General features: G+C 48.3%; 1 protein-coding gene across 1 annotated transcript in view; it reads left to right on the forward strand.

Moving 5' to 3' along the window:
• Positions 1-24337, forward strand: part of STAB1 (stabilin 1) — a 220560-nt gene that overhangs the window by 34588 nt on the left and 161635 nt on the right. The window contains exons 3-7 of the mRNA XM_073644427.1: positions 1411-1526; positions 15696-15781; positions 18080-18149; positions 18481-18576; positions 18685-18801. Of these exons, the coding sequence (XP_073500528.1) occupies positions 1411-1526; positions 15696-15781; positions 18080-18149; positions 18481-18576; positions 18685-18801 (485 nt within the window). The remainder of the gene's footprint in view (positions 1-1410; positions 1527-15695; positions 15782-18079; positions 18150-18480; positions 18577-18684; positions 18802-24337) is intronic.

Here is a 24337-nt window from a genome sequence, read left to right on the forward strand (position 1 = left end):
GTGTAAGAACATAGGCCCATCAGGTGACATTCCTGTCCTCTGCACAGTCTAAAAGGGAACGTGTTAATTCATTCATGCTTCCTACAGCAAGGACAGCAAGAATCAGAACCCGACTGCACGATTGCAGCCAGGTTCTGATTCTTACTGTCCATGATTTGGTATGTTTTGCTCGGAATAAAACTAGTTTGAAGAGCCACCATACTCCACACCAAGTTGATTGCCAGGTCTCTGGCTGTGTCAACACAATGGAGGGACCTGTCAATCAACTGGAGCAGTGTGTTGAAAATCTATCCCCCTATCCAGGTCTTCAAATTATCTTTTCTGAAATACCACAGCGTTTCACAGGAAAACCTATCTGGCTGCAATCGTACAGCCAGACTTTGATTCATGTTGCCCATGGTTTGAGCAGTATGAATGTAATGACAGGTTCCCTCTAACCTGCAGCAATCACCCTCTTTCTGGCCACTGTTCATACTGATCCCAGTTTATGAACCAGATGCTAGAATTTTATAACTGCTATATGACACCAGGCAGATTCAAAGGAGAGAGAAAGAGAGATGAAGCCGATTTATATGGAATTAAAGAAGTATATATATTCTGTTGGCATATCTCTAAGATGTACATTATTAAGAACAAAGACCCCCATTGTCTTTTTAGCCTGCCCCTATAGAGGAACACCGCTCCACACTGCACTGCTCAACTAGCGGGTCATGAATGTGATGGTGTATCTTTGGTTTGTTTTGTTTGCTATATTTTGCAATCTCTCCCAATGGTAGGTAAACCACTTTAACCAACTATAACTTCCATTAGAAGGAATAATCTTTGGTAAACCAACATCTATTAAACTAAAGGGGTCTATAAACTGTAGATAGTGGTCAACCCATCTGGCATCTCTCCCATCTTTCCAATCCGTTTGCATCGTCAGCCAAGAATGCATAGGTTTTCAATAGGGAGAGCAGTACTATAAAATCCCTGATCTCTCTTGGCGGAGAGTCAGAAAATGGTTGGTTGGTTGGTCGGTTCCGCTGTAATTCAGATGACTTAAATGTGTATGGATGCCTCACCGGAGTAATCTGGCTCTGCTTACTTCCACATTGGGGCCGGTGACATCACGTCTACAGATTTCTGCCTGTTTGTATGTGCAAGCCACAGATTTTGCGCCCCCCATCCTACCTCCATTAGAATAGGACAAGTGCACGATACGTTCTGCTCGTTGGATATCTGCAGATGTGACGTCCCCAACCTTACTCACCTCCTAGTACAGAAATGAACAAAGCCGGATTAACCCTTTAAATTTCAAAACAAGACAATTCCGAGACCTTTTACTGCATTTTTCAGCTGAAAATTGTTTATTCGATGCAGGTATCTAGACTAGTTATGTCACATAAAGTATCTCTGCTTGGGTCATAGATATTCTGTGAATATGGGCGGAGTGGTCCTATCAATGCAGGGTTGTAGCCACACGTGTCAGACCGTTATTATTCAACCTCAATGCTGCAAAGGATACTGGGGCAGTTCATGTGTCGGTACGTACCCTTATCTCCTTGATAAAATGTAATAGAGCTAAGAAATCATTTTACTACCATGTATTGTTTTAATCTAAATTATCGTTCTTTGAGTTGCAGATATTTGTATCATCTACATCATTTGTCCACTTAGAGCATGTTCACACGATGTCTCGTCTAGTCAGTCAAGCCTACTAAATTTTTTGAGAGGGAGAGGCTCAAACATCTGACGCGTTTTGGAATTAACCTTTCTTATTCATAACATGGAAGGTTATTTCTGAAACGCGTCAGATGCTTGAGGATCTGTGTTCATTGGTTTTAGACAAAGTTGTGGGCCAACCAGTATACAGTATAATGGGCCCCACATAGTCCTCCACACAGAATAATGGGCCCCACATAGTCCTCCATAGAGAATAATGGCCCCACATAGTCCTCCATAGAGAATAATGGGCCCACATAGTCCTCCATAGAGAATAATGGGCCCAACATAATCCTCCACACAGAATAATGGGCCCAACATAATCCTCCACACAGAATAATGGGCCCCACATAGTCCTCCACACAGAATAATGGGCCCCACATAGTCCTCCATAGAGAATAATGGCCCCACATAGTCCTCCATAGAGAATAATGGCACCACATAGTCCTGCATACAGAATAATGGCCCCACATAGTCCTCCATACAGAATAATTGGCCCCACCTAGTCCTCCATACAGAATAATGAGCCCCACATAGTCCTCCATACAGAATAATGGGCCCCACATAGTCCTCCATACAGAATAATGGGCCCCACATAGTCCTCCATACAGAATAATGGGCCCCACATAGTCCTCCATACAGAATAATGGGCCCCACATAGTCCTCCATACAGAATAATGGGCCCCACATAGTCCTCCATACAGAATAATGGGCCCCACATAGTCCTCCATACAGAATAATGGGCCCCACATAGTCCTCCATACAGAATAATGGGCCCCACATAGTCCTCCATACAGAATAATGGGCCCCACATAGTCCTCCATACAGAATAATGGGCCCCACATAGTCCTCCATACAGAATAATGGACCCCACATAGTCCTCCATACAGAATAATGGGCCCCACATAGTCCTCCATACAGAATAATGGGCCCCACATAGTCCTCCATACAGAATAATGGCCCCACATAGTCCTCCATACAGAATAATGGCCCCACATAGTCCTCCATACAGAATAATGGACACTACACAGTCCTCCATACAGAATAATGGACACTACACAGTCCTCCATACAGAATAATGGACACTACACAGTCCTCCATACAGAATAATGGACACTACACAGTCCTCCATACAGAATAATGGACACTACACAGTCCTCCATACAGAATAATGGACACTACACAGTCCTCCATACAGAATAATGGACACTACACAGTCCTCCATACAGAATAATGGACACTACACAGTCCTCCATACAGAATAATGGACACTACACAGTCCTCCATACAGAATAATGGACACTACACAGTCCTCCATACAGAATAATGGACACTACACAGTCCTCCATACAGAATAATGGACACTACACAGTCCTCCATACAGAATAATGGACACTACACAGTCCTCCATACAGAATAATGGACACTACACAGTCCTCCATACTGAATAATGGACACTACACAGTCCTCCATACTGAATAATGGACACTACACAGTCCTCCATACAGAATAATGGACACTACACAGTCCTCCATACAGTATAATGGCCCCACACAGTCCTCCATACAGAATAATGGGCCCCACATAGACCTCCATACAGAATAATGGGCTCTACATAGTCCTCCATACAGAATAATGGGCCCCACATGGTCCTCCATACAGAATAATGGGCCCCACATGGTCCTCCATACAAAATAATGGGCCCCACATGGACCTCCATACAGAATAATGGCCCCACATAGTCCTCAATACAGAATAATGGCACCACATGTGGGTGGTGGTTCTGGTGTCACGGACCAAATAGAATCACCCTGTGGGCCAGATTTGGCCCATGGTCCAGAGTTTGACATGTATGGAATAAAGTTACAATAAACACATAGTTTTCTCAAGAAGGACAGAGTGCCTGCTTTTCTTTTACTTGATTTTGTTTTGTTTAGTAGTTTATTTCAGAAGATGGATTAGTTTCCTGACCGCGTTTTTGACCCCTCACGTTTATTTTTTTAGCATTATTCCGGTATTTCTGTGGCATCTTTTTTACTTACATTTTCCGGTAATTTTTTTTTACTCTATTCAACGATGATGACACTGCTAGCGCCAAAACACTCAAAAAACAGATGCTCGGGCGTCTTCCGAGCCATCCTATTGACTTCTATTGGGAAGTACAGAGCATGTTCAGAGCGGAAAATGCCTGAAGAATGATCAGGTCACTTATTTTAACCACTTGGTATCTTTGGAAACCTGAAGCAGCTAAAAGATGTTCAAAAGTCTAAACATGTGAAAAGCGAGTCGTATTTGCATAGAAATGCATGTGTTCATTCTTTTGAGCGTTATCTGAGGACTTTTTTAGGCTCTTTCCGGAGCGGCATGCACCTAAAAAAGACGTTGTATGCACCTATCTTTAGACCGCTTTCACACTTCAAACAATTTTTTACATCATAGTGAAATATGTAAAATTTTTTAAAGAATACTGTCAAGTCAGGGAGACATTAATGTCCCAAACCCCTCTTCTATCTCAACCCTCCCTTATCCACCTTTGTCACCAGACAAGAGCTGAAACTTCACGCAGCTGTCTGTAAGCAATCAACCATTTGCCCCAAGACGAGAGCTGTCTCCATGTAAATCTCAGCACAAAGACCCAATTAACACATGGCTGAGAAGTGACTGGTAAAACTAAAACCTACTTAAAATACGAGTATTTTTCCCCTGGCGAAGGCATGGGACAATCTACAGATAACTGTTGAAATCTCATTCCCAGAACTTCAAAGGGGGTTTAAACAAAGACTACAGAATTTTCAACTCCGATACGAAATGTGGAATAACTAAAGTTCCATACATCCGGTAATGGTGGGACCCATATTTTTAGGGGCAGTGTCAGCTAGGAAACGATAGGGATATTTTTCTGTCACTGAAAAACCCTCCGTGGAGCTGTGGCGTAAAAACACCAGAATAGTAGACTGCAACTATGCGGTGTGGTCTCTAAATGAAGGTAAAATCATAATAGAAAATATGATATCACTTTTGGGCACCTGGGATCAACGAGCAATAAGTTATCCCAAAAACCAAGTTTTTAATACAAACCTGAAGGATGGAGTCCAGCCACTGTGATATCAGCACAGAGCGTGTGGGCAGATCTTCCCCTTTGGCATAAAAGAGACAAGGGAAGATTGATCCATACTCATTGCCAGGGGGTATAGATACTATAAGCAACGAGTCACGTTCGATAATGTTCATATCAAATCGGGAAACCCCTCCTCCACCTATGCTGATTCGTCCCTGCGAACTGTATAGCGTAAGTTTGTTCTTTAATCTTTATATGTCTCCTTTGTAACATCTTATATATTTTTCTTAAACACTGCCTCCCTTTTGGATTAAATATAAAATTTAATAGTTCTGTTTCTTTTTTCCTGCAATTGTTCCCTCCCCTGAAGCCATATACGCTACCAAAACTCAGGCATCCGCCCAGGCCTATATTATATTTCAAAGCTTGATGGTGGTGGCAGTGAATAATATTAATAATCGGGCTATCGTGAAGCTGAGAGTGACAGTACGGAGGGTGTAAACACGTATTCCATACATTGGAATCCAGAGGTGTGACGCCATATGCTCACTGGTCGCTTGCCGATTACTTCTTAGAGAGTAGTGGGGACCGTGTGCTCGTGGATCCCTGACGAAATCACTGACCTAATGACGGCACGGTGAGATACTGCGTGATCTCCCCAGTGTCATCGCTGGGAATACCTGACAAATACATCTAACAAAACCTGATTTCATCAATCATTTTCTGATAATACATTTCCTATAAGAGGATATCATGACTGTGCTTTTAAGGCCCTCATGTACCCGCTAACCATCTGATATATATTTGGGCCACCCAACTAAATTTAAATGCCCAATCCCTAAGTCCTCCCAGGACCTAGGCTACAGCCGGAATTTTTGACAGTGGCTTTCTTCCCTATCTCCATTGAAAACCCATGAACACTTAGCCGAACAGCCATGTTTATCGGGGAGTTGGGAAAGATCAGCAAACAAGTGCTGGATAAATATCCACAACGTGTTTCAAGGGAGGGTTCTTAATCTTGATCAATGCGTTTCGTGCACACTCAAGCGCTTTTAGACAAGATGAACGCGTTTTACACACACTCAAGTGCTCTTGAACATGATCATGACTAAGAGCACTTGATTGCACTCGGAATTTGTTGATGTGGAGTTTTATGCACCATTCGTTTTCTTTTTAATTAATAGATTTGATTACACCCTCAGAGAACCAAACCAATTTTGCTTTCTACATATATTTGTAAGGGACACATAGATTTTTCCCTGCAAACACCAGGACAGTTGTAACCAAAGTGCAGAACCTGTTTTCAGGGACACCCCAGCGCTATGGCAAAGCTTTAAGGCGTGAAGCTTGACTAACAGTTGAATCATGTACCATCCCTTCAAGTCCTATACCAGGTATATTAAAGGGAATATGTCAGCAGGTTTTGCTATGTAATCCTACAGCAGTAAAAGGTAAGGACGAGTGCTGAGCGAGCATGCTCATTACTTGAAATTTACGAGCTTGCTCTGGTGTTTTCCGAGCATCTTCAGCGTGCTCGGGTGTTATGTTTGAGTCACTCTGCGCGCATGATTTGCGACTGACAGCTTTAATACATGTGAGGAATGCCTGTTTCCTAGGCATTCCTCACATGTATTAAAGCGGTCAGTCGCAAATCATGCGCGCAGAGTGACTCAAACATAACACCTGAGCATGCTCGCCGAAAGGGTTAACAGAACATGCTCGCTCATCACTAGAAAGGACAGAGACCCCGATTCCAGCGATATATCACTTAGTGTACTGGGTTCAGCAGTTGTGATAGTCACAGTTTTCTCTGCTGCAGATCTAGCAGAGCTCAGTTGTTGAGCTGTGTATATCCCCACCCGCAGTGTACATTTGTGGCACCAAATGTCTGTGAACTCTGATGGTGTGAGAAGCCAGCTCTTCAGCCATTTTTCCACCCTTAATTAGTGTAAGGGCTATTGTGAAGTCTGGTAAGTAGCAGCCCCCCGCAGGAGAACTACTGAGCCCAGGAGAAGCAACCCTGCTCCCCTGGGATTGAGTGGTGCTGGAGATCAAGGAGACCAGCCAGTGCCTTCGCTGTGGTCGCAGTCGGGACTCCAGAGAAACCTGTGCAGTCGCATGGGACATAGTGTCCTGCGCTGTTCAAGAAGGGCCCAACTGCCAGACGATGTCAGTTAGGGACCAGACGTGGGATGTCTATGGAGGATCCTTAGCTGTCAGCGGTGGGAAGAGAGCTGAGGTACTTTCCTGTAAGCCTGAGGTGCTGTGGATGCCAAGGTCCAGGCTAAGAGGAGAAGTTTTAGTGCACATATAGTGCTATATGCTGCGGTTGACGCGCCCCTGGGCCTGTGTCGCGCTGCGTTGCGCACGCGGGAGCTTACCCGGAGCCGGATCTCTTGAGGGTTGTAGTCTCGTGGCGGTGACCCGGTCCGTGCCCAGGGAGTCAAACTGAGCGGCGATGTAACAGCGGTAGATGCAGGACGACTACGCCACCCGTTGAATGCAGCTATGGAGCTGCCGCTGCAGGACAGTCCGCTGAGGCCGGTGGATGGATGGTGCAGCGTAGATGGTATAACCCCCAACGGGAGGGGTATGGCCTCAGGGCAGCAGATGTGGATGATGGGGGTAGCAGGAACCACTCAGAGACGGTGCGGTGTAATTCAGGGTCTTTACTGGTAACAACGATAGACCCTCCCGAAGTACTTGCTAGTGAACGGGGCCTGGTCAGTCCTTGAGCAGATGGGATCTCCCCTGGCCAGGCGGAGTTGTAGGCCTCCCAAACTGACTGTACTCTTCTGGCTACCTTGCTAGAAGCGGATATAAGTAGCCCACGTCCCTGAGTGTACCGTGTGGTGCTCACCCGTATGGCCGGTGACTCGGGGGCCTTCTAATGGCTTCCGCTCCTCGATGGCGGTGCTGGTCCCACGCGTGTGACCGTGCCTTCGGGTTTCTGGGCCTGAGGACCTGAAATCCCCTGCCGGTCGGCTTCTGCTGCTGGGTAAGAGTTAGTCCCCACAGCCTCGGACGCCGGGTCCGGTAAGAAAGCTTCTCAGGCAGGGCGAGCTCTGCAGCTGCCAGCCCCTGACTCGTAGTAGTATTGCTTCTGCTGTTTCTTGTCTCTACTCTCCTTGACTCCTTACCCTGCTTCAGCCCCGGGTTTATATAGGGGAAGTTCTTCCCCTCCCAAGACTGGGCAGGAGGTGTGGCATGCACAGGATCCCTGACCAAAGGACCTCCCACCTGCTCTCAGACATAACATTACATTACTGTGGAAACCAGACCCCTGGGGTGCCACATTCCCCCCTAGTAAAATTTAGTACTCCGGGACTAAACACATTTTAGAAAAACATAACAAGATATAACAATAACAATACAATAAGAAACACATAAAGGTGGTCACGGCATGTCCGTAACCGGGTGCAGTCTTTGAAGAAAGCAAGGTGTCCATTTCACCAAAACAGGGAGACGTAACCAGGTAGGGGTCTGTCCTACCCCGAGTCCTTAACAGTCTCTAGTCCATCCTGGGTTACGCTCCAACTAATTGTACAAGGATTCCCGGTAGATCCACCAAGGATTCCTAAAAATAACTGGAAACACAAAATTATACACAAGCAACAATACACAGATAAACATAAATAAAACAATTTATACACTTCAAATCCTCCAGCGTGCGGGTAACTGGCCTCTAGTGGCCCTAGTGGACCTACGGAGCTGACTGTCTGGCCCTGAACTACAGGGTGTAGGAGCTGTCAAGGGTAAACTGGGCAGCTTTCTACCGGCTCTTTGTCTCACTAGGGGTACGGCAGGCTCACTATAAGCAGAGGGTTGATCCTCCTGTTCTGCTTGTGTGGAGTCTTCTGCCTCCTGGACCGGCTGTTCTTCCAGCTCTACCTGTTGCTCCGTAGGTGCTTGGGATGCTGGTTGGAGGAAGGTGAGTACGGGTACCACAACTGCACCATTGACTTGAGTCCAAGACCGAGGGAAGTCCCCGAGCACAGTACTAACCATATCTTCCCTTTCCTCTACGGGTCGATGGTCTTCTTGTTCCTCTTCAGGGTTCCTCAGTTGTTCGGGACACTTCTTCAGGTGGTCCCGGGATACAATGGCTGTGGTTTCCCCTCTGTCTTTACTGATGGTACAAACCTTCGGGTTCTCGTGGCTTGAGGGCAGTACGGTGTACGGGTCCTTCTCCCACTGGTCGTCCAACTTGTGGAGCCGTCTCTTCCTCTTCAAGACCTGCTCTCCGGGTACCAGGGGAACAGCGGGAGCATACTGGTTGTAAGTTTTCTCTTGTCTTTCCCTAGCCTGACAGAGACTTCGCTCCACGCTCTCCTGTACTCTCCGGTACTGCTGCTGCCTCTCTGTGTCCCAGTCTGTTTCTGGTGAAGTGTCCTCGGGTGTCAGGACTCCCATTTCCAGGTCAACAGGTAACTTACCAGGTCTTGCCCTCATTAGGTAAGCCGGGGTACAGTTGGTGGAACCTACCGGGATGTGGTTGTATAGGTCCACCAGATCGGGCAACTTCTCAGGCCACAGACTGCGTTCTTCCAGGGGCAACGTTTTTAGAAGATCCATTACCACCTGGTTCATTTTCTCACAAAGTCCATTAGTTTGCGGATGGTAGGGTGTCGTCCTTATCTTCCGGCAGCCATACAGATTGCAGAATTCCTGGAAGACCTCCGCTTCAAAGGCAGGTCCCTGGTCCGTCAGCACTTGGTCCGGGTACCCGTGTGGACGGCAAAAGTGCTGCTGGAAGGCTCTAGCTGCTGTTTGAGCCGTTAAGTCCTTGACGGGGACGACAACCAGAAACCGGGAGTAATGATCCACGATGGTTAACGCGTAGACGTAGCCACTTCTGCTTGGGGTCAGTTTTACATGATCCAAGGCTACCAGTTCCAACGGTTGCCGGGTGACGATGGACTGCAGGGGAGTCTTCTGGCTGGCACGGTCCTTCCTTCTCAGGTTGCACGGGCCACAGTCTCTGCACCACTTCTCGATGGTTCCCCTCATGCCTACCCAGTGGAACCGCTCGCGCAGCAGGAACTCCAGCTTCTTCCACCCGAAGTGTCCAGCTCCGTCGTGGTATGCCTCCATCACCATGGCTGCGTCTCTTCGTGGCACCACTACTTGCCAGAGTAATTCATGCGTCCGGGAGTTAACCATTCTGCGGCACAACTTCCCTTTGTAAAGGAACAGTCGACTCTTCTCTGCCCATAGTTGTTTGGCTTCCTCCGGAGCGTCTAGTTCAAGGCGAGCCTCCGGCCGAGTCAGCATCTCCTTCACCAGTCGGACGGTAGGGTCGCTGTCTTGCGTTTCCGCCCAGTTGTAGTGGGGTAAGGGGTTCAACGTAGCAGCCTGCTTACTCCTTACCCGGTGGGAATACTGGATAGTCCCATGACGGTGGAACGCAGGGAGTTCAACTTCTTCCAGTCCCTCCGGATCTTCTCCTCCGTCCGGCAGGTTGGGCATCCTGGACAGGGCGTCCGCGTTGGTATTGGAGCGTCCTGCCCGGTATTTGATTGTGAACTCGTAGTTGGACAGATGGGCCATCCACCTCTGCTCCAGGGCACCGAGTCTTGCCGTGTCCAGGTGTGTCAACGGGTTGTTATCCGTGTACACGGTGAACCGGGAAGAAGCGAGGTAATGCTTAAAGCGCTCGGTGACTGCCCATACTACGGCCAGGAACTCTAGCTTAAATGAGCTGTAATTCTCGGGGTTCCTTTCGGTGGGTCGCAGTTTTCGGCTGGCGTAGGCGATTACTCGTTCCTTCCCCTGCTGGATCTGGGACAGTACGGCTCCTAGCCCGATGTTACTGGCGTCGGTGTAGAGGATAAAGGGCTGGCTATAATCCGGGTACGCCAGGATTTCGTCCCCCGTGAGGGCCATCTTCAGCTGGCGGAAGGACTCTTCTTCCAGCTCCTCCCATTTGAAGGGCGGCTTCTGGTTCTTGGCCTTCCGGGACTGGCCTATCAGGAGGTCTTGCATAGGTGCTGCCTTTTTGGTGAAACCGGGAATAAACCTTCGGTAGTAGCCTACCAACCCGAGGAACTGCCGCACTTCTTTTACGCTGGAGGGGTTTGGCCATTCCTTAATTGCGGTGATCTTATCAGGGTCGGGAGCCACTCCGTCAGCGCTCACCACGTGTCCCAGGTACTGCACCTTTGGCTTCAGGAGGTGACACTTGGAGGGTTTCACCTTTAGGCCGTAACTTGCCAGAGCTTCGAACACTTCCGCCAGGTGTTTCAGGTGGTCCTCATACGTCTTGGAATATACGATGACATCGTCCAGGTACAACAGGACCGTCTCGAAGTTTCTGTGGCCCAGACAACACTCCATTAGTCGTTGGAAGGTTCCCGGTGCGTTGCAGAGTCCGAACGGCATGCAGGTGAACTCGCTAAGTCCCATCGGGGTGGTGAATGCGGTCTTCTCCCGGTCCGCCTCTGCTACAGGAACCTGCCAGTACCCGCTAGTGAGATCCAAGGTAGAGAAGAAGTTAGCAGATCTTAAAGCAGCCAATGACTCCTCTATCCTTGGTAAGGGGTACGCATCCTTGTGTGTGATACGATTGATTTTCCGGTAATCTACACACATCCTCATGGTGTTGTCTTTCTTTCGGACTAAGACTAGTGGAGCTGCCCAGGGGCTACAGCTATCCCTGATCACCCCAGCCTCCTTCATGTCTCTAAGCATCCCCTTGGCGTGTTGGTAGTGGGCAGGGGGTACGGGTCGATACCTCTCTTTTATAGGAGGATGGTCTCCCGTGGGGATGTGGTGTTCTACCCCCTTGACTCGCCCGAAGTCTAACGGGTGTTTACTGAACACTCTCTCGTACTCCTGAACCACCCGATAGACTCCTTGTTTCTGGTGTGCGGGAGTGGAGTCAGTACCCAGATGTAGTTGCTGACACCAGTCCTCCATGTTTTTCTTAGAGCCGTTACCTTCCTCCGGGTGAGATGGAGGCAAGGGTTCCACAGATTGTATAGAATTTTGGTTAATGGTATATAATTTGGCTAGCGTGGCATACCGGGGCAGGTACACTTCCCTCTCCCCGATATTTATTATGCGAACGGGCACCCTCCCATGGCGTACATCAACCACCCCCCGTGCTGTCAAAATGGTGGGCCTACTGTCCGAGTAAACTGGTTCTACCATTGCCTGGTAATCTCTACCTCTCAGACCAATAGCTGCCCGGCACCAAATCATCATTTCACTTTTTGGGGGCATGGCAATAGGAAAAGGGTCACACATTCTTACGCTACCAATCTCACCGCCGGAGAGTTCCACCTGTTGCCGTCGCATCAGTGCCCGGATCTCTTTCTGGAGCACCCGCTGCTCGCCGGAGCTGGCGTTCTTGGCAACCTGCTGTAAAAGGAAAATCACCTCTGCAAGACAATTTTCAATTACATTAGTTCCTAGAGTTATTTTTGGGTGACTCTCATGTTTGTCAATATCTACAATGATCAGTCCCTGTGCTGCCAGTTCGACTCTACCGATTTTGATGGTCACCTCTTTAAATCCGATCTGTGGCACGGGCTGGCCATTGCTGGCGATGATACTCAAGTCGTCGTCAGGGTAGCGGGTAATATCCGAGTCATTCCAGTACTGCTTAAAGAGCACGTACGGGATGGTGGTGACCTGTGACCCGGTGTCCAGTAGTGCACTCATGGGAATGCCATCCAGTACCACAGGCAAGACTGGACGTCCTCCCACATATCTGTCGCGCCAGTTCGATGGGCCTGGTGATCTTTTTCCTGGGGGTTGGCCCTCTACCCCAGGTTGTGCCCGTTTAAAGAACAGTACCTTGCCATATGTCCAGGTTGATTGAAGCGGCGGCAGATGGGTCGTCCGTCCTCGCTGTATCGGTCACTGGGTCTTCCTCTGGCCGGTGGGGTCCTCCTTGGTCGACGCCACGGGATGTCCTCCGGTCCGGATGCCAGCTGGATCTTCCCTGGGGTGGAAGCCTGTAAAGACTGCACAGTTCGGGTTAGCGCAGCAACGCTCTTAGCTAGCTCTTGGACCTGATGGTGTAGGTCTGGAGCCGGGCCATTGTCCAAAGCCTGCGCATCAGCTCCCACAGGCCCTGCCGACAAGGGCGCCGCCTCCTGGTGGTAAGTGATAGCAGGGCGCTTGTGGGTCACAACGCCACCCGGTGCCGGTTCTCGGAGCACCCGGATGGCTCTGTCCTTGAACTGTGCAAAGCCCAGATGGGGATCCTGTAAGGCCATTGCCCGCAACTGGGTTCGGTGGGTATTACAATACAGTCCCTCTATAAACTGTTCGGTCAACAGCCTGTCCTCGTTTCCCACTCCATCAGGGTCGGTCTGCTTAATGGCCCTCAGGGCCTCTTGTAGGTTTAGTGCATAGTCCCTTATACTCTCATGCGCTCGCTGCTTGCACCCGTAGAATCTAAGCTTAATCTCGGCTGAGGTGCGGGTATCAAAGGTGTCCTTCAGCCGGGTTAGTATCCCTGCGACAGTCTTCCTCCCAGGTGGCCAGGATTTTACTTCCCTTTTGGCTGCCCCGGTTAGTTGGGCCACCAGGATGCTCACTTTTTGCTCTTCTGTGAGGGGGTACACCTGGAAGAGGCTATCCAGCTTTTCTCTAAAGTCATGCAGGGTATGTGACTCCCCTGAGTACTGGGGTAGCCAAGCTGCTCCCGGGATATAGGGCATGGTGAAGGGCATAACTGCAGCAGCGGTAGCGCTGGCGGGGGTTGAGGCAGTGAAGCTCTCCTCCGTATCCGACATCTTCCTCCCCCCTAGTGGACCGTGGCCTACCTTGCGATGATCCTCTTCCGTAGGCCGCGGCTCCGCAGTGGATCGTCAGGGTTGAGGACCTTCCGTCGCGCTCCTGTGACGTCGGCGTCTGCTGGGCTCCTTCCAGGACCTTACGCAACGTCCGGACGTGAGGCGGGGCTTCAGTTCTCGCACGCTTTCGGAGTCCACGCCCCTCTTCTTCCCGCGCGGCGTCCTCAAGATGGCGTCCAATGGCGGGAAAACTCCACGGATGGCGGGAAGAAGGCAGAAGATGGCGCCGGATGGCGGGAAACTTCACCGATGGCGGGAAGAAGGCCGAAGATGGCGCCGGATGGCGGGAATCTTCACCACAGGTAAGTTTGAAAAGTCTCTTTTTCAGGCACGCAGTACCCGGTGGTTGCGGGCACGAAATCCTGCCGACTACGCCAAAGTTGACGCGCCCCTGGGCCTGTGTCGCGCTGCGTTGCGCACGCGGGAGCTTACCCGGAGCCGGATCTCTTGAGGGTTGTAGTCTCGTGGCGGTGACCCGGTCCGTGCCCAGGGAGTCAAACTGAGCGGCGATGTAACAGCGGTAGATGCAGGACGACTACGCCACCCGTTGAATGCAGCTATGGAGCTGCCGCTGCAGGACAGTCCGCTGAGGCCGGTGGATGGATGGTGCAGCGTAGATGGTATAACCCCCAACGGGAGGGGTATGGCCTCAGGGCAGCAGATGTGGATGATGGGGGTAGCAGGAACCACTCAGAGACGGTGCGGTGTAATTCAGGGTCTTTACTGGTAACAACGATAGACCCTCCCGGAGTACTTGCTAGTGAACGGGGCCTGGTCAGTCCTTGAGCAGATGGGATCTCCCCTGGCCAGGCGGAGTTGTAGGCCTCCCAAACTGACTGTACTCTTCTGGCTACCTTGCTAGAAGCGGATATAAGTAGCCCACGTCCCTGAGTGTACCGTGTGGTGCTCACCCGTATGGCCGGTGACTCGGGGGCCTTCTAATGGCTTCCGCTCCTCGATGGCGGTGCTGGTCCCACGCGTGTGACCGTGCCTTCGGGTTTCTGGGCCTGAGGACCTGAAATCCCCTGCCGGTCGGCTTCTGCTGCTGGGTAAGAGTTAGTCCCCACAGCCTCGGACGCCGGGTCCGGTAAGAAAGCTTCTCAGTCAGGGCGAGCTCTGCAGCTGCCAGCCCCTGACTCATAGTAGTATTGCTTCTGCTGTTTCTTGTCTCTACTCTCCTTGACTCCTTACCCTGCTTCAGCCCCGGGTTTATATAGGGGAAGTTCTTCCCCTCCCAAGACTGGGCAGGAGGTGTGGCATGCACAGGATCCCTGACCAAAGGACCTCCCACCTGCTCTCAGACATAACATTACATTACTGTGGAAACCAGACCCCTGGGGTGCCACACGGTCGTGAGACGAGCTGCTACACATTGCCAGAAAAGGGCTGGGTTCATCTCACCATGAGGGGCTCTTGGCTCAGTGTAATGAGTAACTGTGGAGAGCTGTAATCAATCATCATCATCAACTGCTCCAGTAATGGCAAGTTTTTTTTCCTGTTACACCTGAAGTCTGGACATTGATCATTGAGACAGGCTGATCCTGCATCCCTTCCACAACTTTCCCCTTTTTATTCTCTTGAGGACAGCCTGCCGGCTGGCGAAACCTCCGTGTCCATTGGCCACCATTAAGAGCCGGCTCGGTTGAGGCCGACCGGGACACATTGTATAGTGACAGAGAGCTGCTAATCAGTGATGGGGATGGGGCTGGACCTCCCTGCACGTGCCAAGTTGTCCTGTAGTGATAATCTCCTGCTGATAAACCACTGATTTGTATTAAAACAGCAAAACACAGCCTAATAAGTGACACATCGCTATAATCAGGGACTCTTCTTAGGCGTTCTGAGATTACATAGCAAAAACCTGGAGACATATTCTGTTTAAAGTGTATCAGTTTTCCTGGAATTTCCCTTTAGTTATTTTCCAAAGGAAGAATAAATGAATATTAATGGTCCTTTTTGTTAGAATACCGAAACTTTTATAAAATATTATGAAAGTTCTAGATTACAACTGGACAGACTTTTTTTTTTTCAGAAATAAGAAAAAATAAAATACAATGCTTCAAATAAATACACAAGACTGAAAATCTGCGACTCTCCTAACCTTTTGTGATGTAACCCTTTAACAGAATGTCCTGGAGGACCTTTAAACCCATGCAAAGGTCATGGGACGTGTATGGACGGACTGCAAGGAAATGGGACATGTATATGTAATGTAAGTGCAAGCATCTGGAGAAGCGTTATACTTCCTACAATACTAAAATTGGAAATATAATTTTTTTTGGCCATGCACAGGTAGATGAGGCATTTGCAGTAGCTTATGCCAGTAATAATATTGTTAATGGAAGAAAGTAATCTCCATAATGGGATATACAAAAGACAATCAGAATTAGCCATTACTGTCATTACTGGATTTTTTTTCGTGGTCCCAAAAATCAGGGGGTTCTCTTTGCATTAAGACAAAACTTTAGAGATTTTTAAGACTGAATGATAAATCTTCTACAGTTGTCACAGTCACATAAGACCCCTGAGTTAATTTCTTGGTGAATGATCTAAAGTGTATGGGGAGAAAGAAGAAAGACTGCAGCACTCGGAATTGAAAATTAAAGTCCTTTGTGTACTCTGACATGTTGCAACGTTTCATCCCCTCTTGGGGGTCTTTATCAGATATTTTAGCAAGTTTCCTAATGCAACACATATACATTGTATACCAGGGACATTATGTCTTCCACTTTAGAATACTGCAGTCTTTCTATTTTCTCTGTACTAAGGTTTTCTGGATCCCATTAGCAGCAGCACCATAGTACTCCAAAGGCAAGCGGATGGGGAAATAATGATCATGCATGTTGAATCTGATGTTCCCTTCGGAAATAAGCTATTATAATAAAACCCTCGCTTATATTCCCTACCCGCCAATGAAATAAGCGGTGGCCAGAAAAATACCCACAGCCATGAATGCCCACAGGAAAATTACCTACACAGAAACTTGTCCACATAGACAAAATAACAAGTTATCCCCCCCCCCCGACCTGTAATATGTTATATCGCTACGGAGCCTGTGTACAGTGTGACCCCGGCTGTACCTATATAACGTTATCCTTAACCACCCCTCGACCGGTAATATATTACATCGCTCCAGATCCTGTGTATACTGTGACGCCAGCTGTACTGATATAACGTTATCATTAACTCCACCTCGACCTGTAATATGATATATCGCTCCAGATCCTGTGTACAGTGTGATCCCGGCTGTACCGATATAACGTTATCATTAACACCCCCTCCCCTCGACCTGTAATACATTATATCGCTCCAGATCCTGTGTACAGTGTGATCCCGGCTGTACTGATATAACGTTATCACCTCCCCGACCTGTAATATGTTATATTGCTCCGGAGCCTGTGTACACTGTGTCCCCGGCTGTACTGTTGTCCATGTGTGAATATAGCCTTAGCCCTCTTTAATAAACTGTTTTAATAAACTGTTGTTATTTTGTCAATGTGGGCAATTTTCCTTGTGGGCATTTTTCCTGTGGGCATTCATGACTGTGGGCAATTTTCCTGGTGGGCATTCATCGCTGTGGCTTTTTTCCTGTGGGCATTCATGGCTGTGGGCATTTTTCCTGTGGTCATTCATGGCTGTGGGCAATTTTCCTGAGGGCATTCATGGCTGTGGGCATTTTTCCTGTGGACATTCATGGCAGTGGCTTTTTCCTGTGGGCATTCATGGCTGTGGGCATTTTCCTGCGTGCATTTTTGCTTTGCGCGTTTTGCCTAGAACTGTGCCATATATGACATGTATCAATGATCTACAGATGAGGTGATTAAACGTAGACTCAGTGGGAATGACTTCTAGGACACCCTTGTGATCATGAGAATTGGGACCCAAACTTCCCTGTGTAAATGAAGCCTTAGTGAGCATGTGCGAGCACTGCTCTGTTATGTATTTGCCTATAGGAGTTAGACAGTTAATGGGAGCAGTGGTTGCACCCGCTCACTAATGCTTCATTCACACAGGGAACATTGGCCCCCCATTCTCAGGATCTGTGGTGGGGCTCAGCAGCTGGAACCCCGACAATTATTTTTATAGAATCATTCCAATTTCAGAAACAATGGACTTTTTTAAAAGCAAACCGTGGATGATGTGATTTGGATGACTAGTCCAAGAGGCAGGTCCCTGGTGGCTTCTCTCTGCCATGCTCCCCTTGACTAACAGGTCTCCCCTCATACACAGACATTAGGAGAGAACTGTCCGTCTAGGGGAGGAGGACAGGTTAAAGCTGCAAGGAATCTGCTTCTTGGACTAGTCATCCTAAACATATCATACCGACCAATGCTTCAGAGTAAAACGTACACTTCTGCAATAATGGAGCCGTTCTCTGATTCATGCTACCCGTGGCTTTGGGCAGCATGAATCTCTGGTCAGGTTCTCTTTAATTAATGAGTACTTTGTAAAACTATGTGAAATATATGGCAACAATTGGATAATTAATGATCTATCATTTCCTTTACAGGAAGGATTTTCTGGTTTGTCTTGCGCTGAATGCTCCGACCCCTTACTGTATGGAGCAAACTGTAATGCTGGTAAGTCACTGCACAATACCGTGCTAATATTATGAGTATTAAAGGGAACTTGTCATGAGATTTAGGCTGCCCGTAGTATAAGGGGATGCATTATTGCAGCCATGAAGGTTTCACTCTGAAAAGCTGGCCGGGGACTATGTGTCTCGGATGACTTGTCTATGGCTAATCTGCTGCTTCTCCCCGCCCTGATCCCCATGACTGACAGGTCTTTCCCTATGTGTGCTTCGGACTGCATTAATCTCATGGCGGCTTCCTTTTAATATAAAGCTTATGACAGTAGTTTTCTTCACCAAAGTTATCTAGCTATTAAAATATGGCTTGTTTTTGACAGTTTGTCCGTGCAAAAATGGAGTTTGTAAAAATGGAATTTCAGGGGATGGAAGCTGTATCTGTGAAGCCGGTTATATGGGATTAACATGCGAGTTAGGTAAGAAAACTATGATTAATATAGAGAAAAATAATTCTACATTGCGCAGCTATAATCTAAGTATCAAAAACTGTAAGGAAATGTTATTGATGACATTTATTTCTGTAGAATCCTTATCATGCCAGCAAAAGAATTGTGGTCCAAATGCCCGCTGCATTGAGTCAGAAGAATTGCTTAAGTGTGATTGCATGCCTGGGTACTACAGAAAGGGCAGCACCTGTGAGGGTGAGTGGTTTTCTCTACCTCTGTTAAGCAAAGGCTTATAAACCAATGTTAATAAAAGTGCGATCATGTTCATAGTTAGAAAGTTAATGAGAATGAAACAGTCAAAAGTCCATCAAGTCCAACCTATAATCTTAATCTGATTATCCAAAGAAAGGTAAAAGCCCCATGAAGTCAGGGGCGGATATATCATTGGTGCAACCTGTGCGGTCGCACAGGCGCCCAAGAGGTAAGGGGGCCCATTAACACCTCCAAAGCAGATGGAATTGTGCATTACGATGCGCTATTGGGCCACAAAGGGCCCATATATTGTTATTGCACAGGGGTCCTCTCCTGACTGTGTCCACCAGTGCATGAAGTGGATAGTAATTGCCCCAAACTAGGGGAAAAAAATCCTTCCAAATATGGTATTTAGAATAAATCTCAGGGTCAAAATCAAATTTCCAGAAATCTAGTACCAATAACCTGTCTGTCACGGGGATACCGCGACAGAGAGGTGCCAGAAGATTGCAGCGTCTGGTTACAAGAACTCCTGCACTTATCAGAATTGCTTCACAATCCTATTAAGTAGTGCAGGTTTCCTTGCTGTCATGGCAAGGTTTAATCAGTTCAGTTGATCTCCTGGAGCTCTCCATCCTGAATTGTCTCAGCTGTTCTGTGTTGGCCACTCCTCTCTGGTATATACGCTCACCACTGGCACTTGGTAATTGCCAGTGATGGTTCTACTTCCTGGTTTGGTGGTGAAGGAGAAGTTCAGTGTTGCAGTTGGTGATTGGAGTGTTTTTCTGGATATTGCGGCATGGAGTTGGTTTGCGTGTTTTTCCTTATCCTCTCACATTTGGTTTCCCAATCCTATACCTCCTCTGTCTCCCACTGTGTTGTTTTTGTGAGTGTACTTGTAAGATTGTAGTTTTCTTTTATCCCTGTCAGTTAACCCTGTCTGTTTGGTTAGAGTTTTCCGATAGACTTCAGCCCCTCACCTTCCTGGGTGGGGGAGGGATCAAATAAGGGTAAGTTGGGAGTATAGATAGGTACGAGAAACCGGCGTTTCCACCTTCAGGAGTAATCCGGGGGACCGGGATAGACTAGGGTGTACCTAGTTCGAGGTATCGGGTAGGCATCCACAGTCCCTTGTCACAACGTGACACTGCCTTTTATTTAAAACAAAAAAACATCAAGGTCCTTTGAGACCATATGAAGTGAATTGGCAGGCAGACACTTCCATAGTCTCGCTACTCGAACAGTAAAAAACCCTTGTCTAAGATAATGGTGAAACCTTATATTCTCTAGATGAAGAGGATGCCCAGTAGCATAACTTGAATATTGTGGGTCCCAATGCAAAATCTCCAATGCAGCCCCCAACAATCACAGGTCTTTAATTGTAATAGTCTTTTAATATGGCAAAAAGGGACCTTTTGGGCTCCTCTAAGTTCCAGGGCCCTAGCACGGTTGCAAACCCTACACCTTCTATAGTTACACCCCTTAGGATGCCCCCTTGTCATCATTGCACAGAGCTGTATTGTTTTCTTTCCTCCACACGGTCACGAATAGTCCGTTAAGCTGAACAAGGTCTTATCGTTAGTCAGAATGATCATTTTTTTGTTTGGATCACTCCACAATGAATGAAAAATAATTTGCAACATATTTTTGAGTGTGATATTCTTTCTCCGTATTGGTTTGGGATTAGGATCCTACTTGTGGATCTCTAGTAGAAGGAGTACCATGTTCTTTAAAAATATATCATCTGACCTAGTGTTATATACGTGCGAATGGATGGATGGATGGATAGCTATCCATCTATATGACTCGCCCAGGGGAGATGGGGGACTCTGTACCCGGGCCTTTACCTTCTTGGGATGTCACGGCGGTCGGCTCTCGGGCCCGTACCCTGGCGTCACTCTTAAAAAGGGTTGTTGCTTGAAGGGATGACAAACGGTTTTATCTCGTGACGCCACCTGTGGTTCCTGGTAATGGGTACCAGCGCTGCTGCCGACCTCCGGGGGTGATGGGATGATAGCTGAGATGTTTCTGCTCCCCACAGGCAGAGCGGGCCCCCAGGGCAGGGTTGATGGAAGGGATGCAGGTGAGAGGTGGCCCAGCCTGGTCAGGGGAGAATAACAGACATGCACACAGGGGATTCGCTTCAGTACCTTTACTGGTGTAGACGGCAGGTACGGTCCAGGGTACTTTGTAGGAAGGGTGCACTTCTGGACTCTCCCCAGTGAGCGGGTATAAGGCCTCCTTGTCTGTTTCTTCCTCTCTCTCTGAAGCTCCTGACCTGCTTGGAACTAGGTCTAGCTTCTGTACCCTTTCTCACTCTCTCACCTGTCTGCTTGGTGGTAAGAACTTTCCTCTGGCTACCACTATCCCTGAACGCTGTGGCCTTTGTGGTTCCTAGTTCTTTGGATGGTTGCAGCTTCAGGTTGACCAGGGGTCTAGAATCCCCTTGGTATACCGGTTATTCCTACTGGCCGTAGAGGACCCTGTAGGCGCGGACCCAGTGTCCGGCTTGTGTTCTGGGGTGAGCCTAAGATGCTCCTCTGCCCCCAACACTTCTCTCTCCTCTCCTTGCCTCCGGGCCCCGCTCTAGGCCCTCAGGCTTCAGCACGTGCTTTAGGCCTTAACTTGCCCTCAGCACAGCAGCTAACATGTGCTGCTTCTTCACTGCTCTAAAGTGTCAGCACACTCTGCCTACCTAACTCCACCCTCCAGTATATATATCCCTAACAGGGCTCCCTCTGGTGGTATGAAGTGGAAGGGTGGAGGTGTCTGTGTGTACTGAGGGCCTCTTGTGGAGAAGTCCGTCCATGCACCCATTTTGGGTCCTGTGGTACCTGTGGGTAGCAGGGTGCCACATATACATAACACTAGGTCAGATGATAAACTTTTAAAGTCCAATAGTATTCCAATGCTGTCCGGCCACCGCATTGACAGTCCAGTGAACTTTAATTCCTCCACCGCATTGACAGTCCAGTGAACTTTAATTCCTCCATCGATTTTTCAGTCATAGAGGCATGTCGGAGCTACTGCAGTTACTATTTGATTTAGTGTTAGCGATATCTGCAAGTACGATCAGCCCAGAGGAAGCTGTCAATCAAAGTGCCTGGGCTTGCTTACCGCCACCTTTGTTTGTAGTGCAATCAGAATCTTTTTAGGGACATTTTATCCAATATGTTACTGCATGTGATGGGAGGAACTATAGCTGTAGCACCCAAAGCAACTGTTATAGGGCCCAATAGGTTAAGGGGGCCCACTCACGTGCAAGAACATTGTTTTTTTTTTGCTGGAAATAGTCAGATGTTGGTTTTCTGCTATTAGTCACTACAATGTGATTTTCTACCAGTATTATCCATCTAGTTATTGTTATTTATTCTGATGTTTTTAGATTGCCGTCATTGGGTGATGGGTCCCATCTCCTTTTACCATGGGGCCCGAATAATTCTAGTAACACTCTTGCTGCATATGATGAGCTTGTAAATAAATCATCTGTTACTGGTATACAGGTCCAGATATATTTGGACAGTCACTGAATCTCCGTCATTTAGCCTCTGCATGCCTCTATTTTTAATTTAAAATGAAATAACTGAGATGCAATTGAAGTGTAGACTTTCAGGTTTAATTAAAGGGGTTGAATAAAAATATCCCGTGAAATCTTTAGGAATTATAACCATTTTTCTACATCGCCTCCTCATTTCTGGGGCTCAAAAGTAATTGGACAAATTAACTTTACCATAAATAAAATGTTCATTTTTAATACTTTGTAGAGAATCCTTTGCAGGCAATGACGGCCTGAAGTCTGGAAGCCATGGACGTCACCAAGCGCTGGGTTTCCTCCTCTGTGATGTTTTGCCTCCTTTACTGCAGCTGACTTCTGTGGTTGCTTGTTTGTGGGTCTTTATGCCTTAAGTTTTGTCTTAAGCAGGTGAAATGCTGCTCGATGGGGCTGAGATCTGGTGATGACTCGGCCATTACAGAATATTCCACTTCTTTGCCTTATCTCCTGTGTTGCTTTCACAGTATGTTTTGGGTCATTGTCCATCTGTACTTTGAAGCACCGTCCAATAATCCTTGCTGCATTTGGATGAATCTGAGCAGAAAGTATCACCCTGCACACTTCAGAATTCATCCGACTGCTTCTGTCTTCAGTCACATCATCAATAAACACTAGGGACCCAGGGCCATTGGAAGCCATGCATGCCCGCGCCATCACACTGCCTCCACCATGTGTTACAGAGGATGTGCTGTGCTTTGGGTCATGACCGTTCCAAGTCTTCTCCATACTTTCTTCTCCCCAGCATTCTGGCACAGGTTGATCTTAGTTTCATCTGTCCTGTGAATGCTTTTCCAGAACTTGGTGGCTTCTTTGGATGTTTTTTTGGCAAAGTCTAATCTAGTCTTTATAGTTTTAAGGCTGATTAATTGTTTTGTGATGCTCGAAAGCCCTACCCTGGGAGATGGGGGACTCGGAGCCGGGTCCCGTGTTGTAGATGGGGTGCAGCCGTGGCCCGGACCCGCTCCGTGCCCAGGGCCGTCGCACTAAAAAGGATGGTATAGGCTTATCCGGGTTGAGTGGCTGATCTCGACTAGGCCACCTGTGTCACTTGGTGAAGGCCACCAGCACTGCTGCAGTCCGCTGAGGCATGGTGTGATTGCAGCCGTCGTTGTTACTACTCCCCACAGGCGGAGCAGGGCCTCTGGGCAGAGGGACAGGATGGAGGGGGTTGTAGTCTAGGTGGTCTGGTGCTACGTAATGCGGTGTAATGCAGAATAAAGAGTCCGGAGGCCATAGGGGTTAACTTCCAGAATGTTTACTCACGATGGAGATGGCAGTAGGAAGGCGTCTCCCTGCTCCTCGCGGAGTTCTGCGGTCACCAGAGACGAGGGGAGTCCGACAACCTCCGAGCAAGTCCAGTGTTCAATCACGACCCCGCACCAGAGTGTTCCTAGACTTCAGACCGGGTCCTTTCCTGTCTGTGTGTGTGTAGATAGGCCGGGTCTCCCTCTGAACTTCACTCAGAATAAGTGTACGGGTGGCAGCTCCGCTCCTTCCGTTACCTGGTGGGATCCTCAGGGCCTACCGGGCTTCCCTGACCAGGACATAGAGTAGCAAGGTCAGGTGTCGGGGGCCGGTACCCCTCTTGCAGCCGGAATCCCTCTGAATAGATCAGTTAGGCGAGGACAGGTGGCGTACACCGCTCCGTCTGCATCCTCCCCGGGATCCATTTGCGGTGGAGCTACACTCCTAAGCTCCGGGCCTTCTTGGTCATGGTCCTTGACCGGGTTGAGACATTCCTTATCTGCAACCTGCCCCTCGACCCAAGGCCAGGGTACGAGGGCCGTGTCTCCATCCTCTGCAGGCCCACAGGGATCCACGCTCAGGGAGGGAGATCACGATCAGAGAACCATCAACATGACCGTCGAAGAACCATGAACCAAGATGGCTGTGTATTAAATATGAAATTTAAGGTGTCACCAAAATGTGAGTCCTCCACCCTCACCCACTAATTGGTTCCCCTATCTCTTGGTTCCTCAGTCTCCC

Source organism: Phyllobates terribilis, unplaced genomic scaffold, assembly GCF_046119375.1.
Source record: "Phyllobates terribilis strain yellow unplaced genomic scaffold, ASM4611937v1 Scaffold_8__6_contigs__length_399053987, whole genome shotgun sequence".
Classification (NCBI taxonomy): Eukaryota; Metazoa; Chordata; class Amphibia; order Anura; family Dendrobatidae; genus Phyllobates; species Phyllobates terribilis.